Source organism: Aplysia californica, unplaced genomic scaffold, assembly GCF_000002075.1.
Source record: "Aplysia californica isolate F4 #8 unplaced genomic scaffold, AplCal3.0 scaffold00928, whole genome shotgun sequence".
Classification (NCBI taxonomy): domain Eukaryota; kingdom Metazoa; phylum Mollusca; class Gastropoda; order Aplysiida; family Aplysiidae; genus Aplysia; species Aplysia californica.
Genome location: NW_004798198.1, coordinates 218947 through 222201, shown reverse-complemented (window position 1 = coordinate 222201; position 3255 = coordinate 218947). Strand labels below are relative to the sequence as shown.

At 43.7% G+C, this 3255-nt stretch overlaps 1 protein-coding gene across 1 annotated transcript; it reads left to right on the top strand.

The window, feature by feature from the left end:
• The first annotated feature begins 193 nt into the window (after nt 1-193).
• LOC101848326 lies at nt 194-2576 on the top strand. The gene is made up of 2 exons (XM_005110675.2): nt 194-294; nt 1907-2576. The coding sequence occupies exon 2, from the start codon at nt 2111-2113 to the stop codon at nt 2528-2530; it is 420 nt and encodes a 139-aa protein (XP_005110732.1). The 5' UTR covers nt 194-294; nt 1907-2110; the 3' UTR covers nt 2531-2576.
• Nucleotides 2577-3255: the final 679 nt, after the last annotated feature.

The following is a 3255-nucleotide window of genomic DNA, read 5'->3' as shown; positions in this document are numbered from 1 at the left end:
CCACCCTTGCCCTGCCCCACCTCCCCCATTCGTCCCCTCTCCACCCTCGCCCTGCCCCACCTCCCCCACCTTCCCACACCCTCCTCTCCTCTTCTCAATATATGGCCTGATCAGTGTGTGTGAGAGAACTTGGGCGATATTGATAACGATTTCTGATAACAACAGCCGTTTACGCGTGTTGAAAACAGTTTTCCTCGTACCTCCTGTCATTCTTCCACGGTCGGCTGGTGGAGACACTGGGAAAATATTCTGTTTGACAACACGGGGAACACGGAAAAGAACCAGGACTTGCTGGTATGTAGGCTACTCACTATTCCTCGCTTGCCCTTTTTAAACTCCCAGTGGAGCATAGACCATCAACAACATTTCTCCAGCGAAGCCTGTCCTGTGCATCTTTTTTCTAGTTGTTTCCATGATGTCCCCGCCTCTTCCATTTCTGCCTGTACCGCTCGATTTCATGTCATCTTTGGTCTTCCTTTCCTACGTTTTCCGTGTGGATTCGACGTCAAAACCTATTATTCCACTGGACATTTATTTCGTCATTTTTAAGGACGACCTGGCTAACTCAGACTTCGGGGGTTTCCAGAAATCTTGACCTACACCAAAAGAGGGCATTGCCCTCCCTACCTATAAGGAGAAGTTTTGTTTCATTGGTTTGGAGTGTATATTTGTTTGGTTATAGAAAAAAAACTATCCTTGTCTTTTAGAGAAACTGAACAAGGTAGAAAAAAACAACAACTTTACCTTCGATTTTCTCAAAGCAGCATTTTTCGGGACAGCTCGAGATCCCTTGTGCCTAAATGCGACCATTTACAGTAAACTGTAGTGTGAAGTGATTCAGCACTTAGGAGCTTATTGTGGTAGGTCTTTTCTTTCTTCACTCTCTTCTTTCTGTCTGTCTGTTTGTCTGACTCTCCCGCTGCACCACTAAATGGCCGGTACTGTGTCCATGTAGTTTTCTTTGCCCAAACCTCACAAAATTACCGTGATACGCTGTTTTGTTTTTGTTTGCTTTTTTTTAAATTAAAAAAAAACAACTAGATCTACAAGTAATTTTGCACCCCCATCGACACAATTTAGATGATTTAGGACGATGTGAGTCGTGAGGGCTACTCAATGCTGAGTGGCATACACCATCCCAGCAGACAGAATATGAATATATTCGATAACCCCACCCCCCAAAAAAACCCACAAAGGAATCGAACTCACGGTCTAAATTTAAAACCCCCCCACAAATGTCCTTTCATTACTTATTATAATAGACGTAACACGCAGTTTACCACAAAACAAAAACTAAATTTCATTAAATGTGTTTTCCATTTTTCGTTCAAGCAAGTTTAAGCTTTATAGAGTGTAATTGTGTATTACGAAAGATATTGTATAGGCCTACCAGGAATAATTTGTTGTTGTTGTTGTCATTGTGGTTGTTGTTGTGGTTGTTGTTGTGGTTGTTGTGGCTGTTGTTGTGGTTGTTGTTGTGGTTGTTGTTGTTGTTGCTGTTGTTGTTGTTGTTATTGTTAATCAAGATGCTGTTGAACATGCACCTTGAAGTCCAATGTCATGTAAAGAAAAGGTGGAGGTCTTCGATAACTATTGTCACTAACTGAGATAATAAAGGGTGTTGAGCCCCCCCCCCCCCCAAAAAAAACAAACAAACAAAAAACAGGACAGTGCCAATGACTGAAGTGTCTTTATACCATTCCCAAAGGTACTGGACTGTTTCATATACTTGGGCACGACGCAAGCACATTGGTCGTTTTTCTGGGTTGATTCTGTTGGGTTAGAAAAAGAGAAGTTTTGGTAAGGTTTTACGACGTTCGCGACTACACAAGGTCATAAGAGTGCCTTTATTCGTTTTATCTGTTCATCGTATTTAACATCTTACTACTTTCTTTTCCTCCCCCAGAATGCAACGTTAACTAACAAGTGAAGAGACAAAGGAACAAGCCCGAGGAACGACACCCTCATCAGAATAGTACCACAGCTCAGAATAACAACATCGACAACAACAACAGCAACAGCAACAGCAACAGCAACAACAACAGGACAACAATCCAACCTCCTCTTTCTCTTCGTCATCATCATCCTCATCATCATCCCCGCCATCATTATGCTCACCAAAAGCTCTATCAGCGCGGTCGGCATCGCCCTGGTGCTATGCACGTGCTTCTTGAGCGCACGGAGCGAAACCAAAGACGAGAAATTCCAGCGTGTGATGATGTTCGTGGGCAAAGAGCTGTCTCCGTTCTGCCAGTACTTCGTGAACAAATGCAAGGAAAAGTACAACGCCTCCATAGAGCTGTTCAACCAGCGAGAGGTCTGCCAGCTCATCCTGTACCGGAACCTGTACGGCTCGTCTCACGACTGTCTGGTCAACGCGGGGCCGTGCTCGGAGGATGAGTACAGCAGGCTCAAATACGAGTCGTGTGGCGGGGCTCACTTCTTGCACGCCAACTTAACAACCACTATTGGTGTTGTCGTCATCACAGCGTGTTGGCTCCTGAGGGGGGTGTGGCACAGGTGGATGTGAAAAAAACAACAACAACCATCAACGAGAATAACGCAATCTATAGAGAGAAAAAAAATCGCGACCCGACTTCAGTGCTTTCTTGTCCTATCACTATTTTAAAAAAATGAAAATGTGACTTCTTCTTAAGCTCACTCTTGATTATGAAATGTTTTCACTGTTATTCGAAATGGAGATAGGACAAGAAAGCATTGAGGTAGTGATTTTTCTCTCTCTATAGATTGTGTCATTATCGTTGATGGGTTTCCACACCCACCGGTGCCACACACCACTTCCTGCACGCCAGCTCAACAGCCACTATTGGTGTTGTCGTCCTCACGGCCTGTTGGATCTTGCAGGGTGTGTGGCATGTGTGGATGTGAAAACCCATCAACAATAATTAACAAGGAAAAAAGCGAGGCTTACCTTGGAAGATGAAGCTTGTTTCTGATTTTACCGACTATGATGTCAGGCAGTCCTAGAGAAAAGGGAACCACTGAACTCGTCACACGGTGAAGTCAACACAGCTGAAAAGCGTGTGGCGATTTCCCCGTAAAAATAATATCCAAATAACAGTGAAATCGTCACATCATCCCCCTCGTGTAAGCAACGGTCGGCAACGTTCAGCATTGGTGGGCAAGACATTTCCATTATGCACAATTTTAAACAGGTTTTTATAATTGCACCCACAAATGTGTCCGTTTTCTCTTTAAAAAGTTGAAACAGAAAGGTTGACATGTGTAGATTTT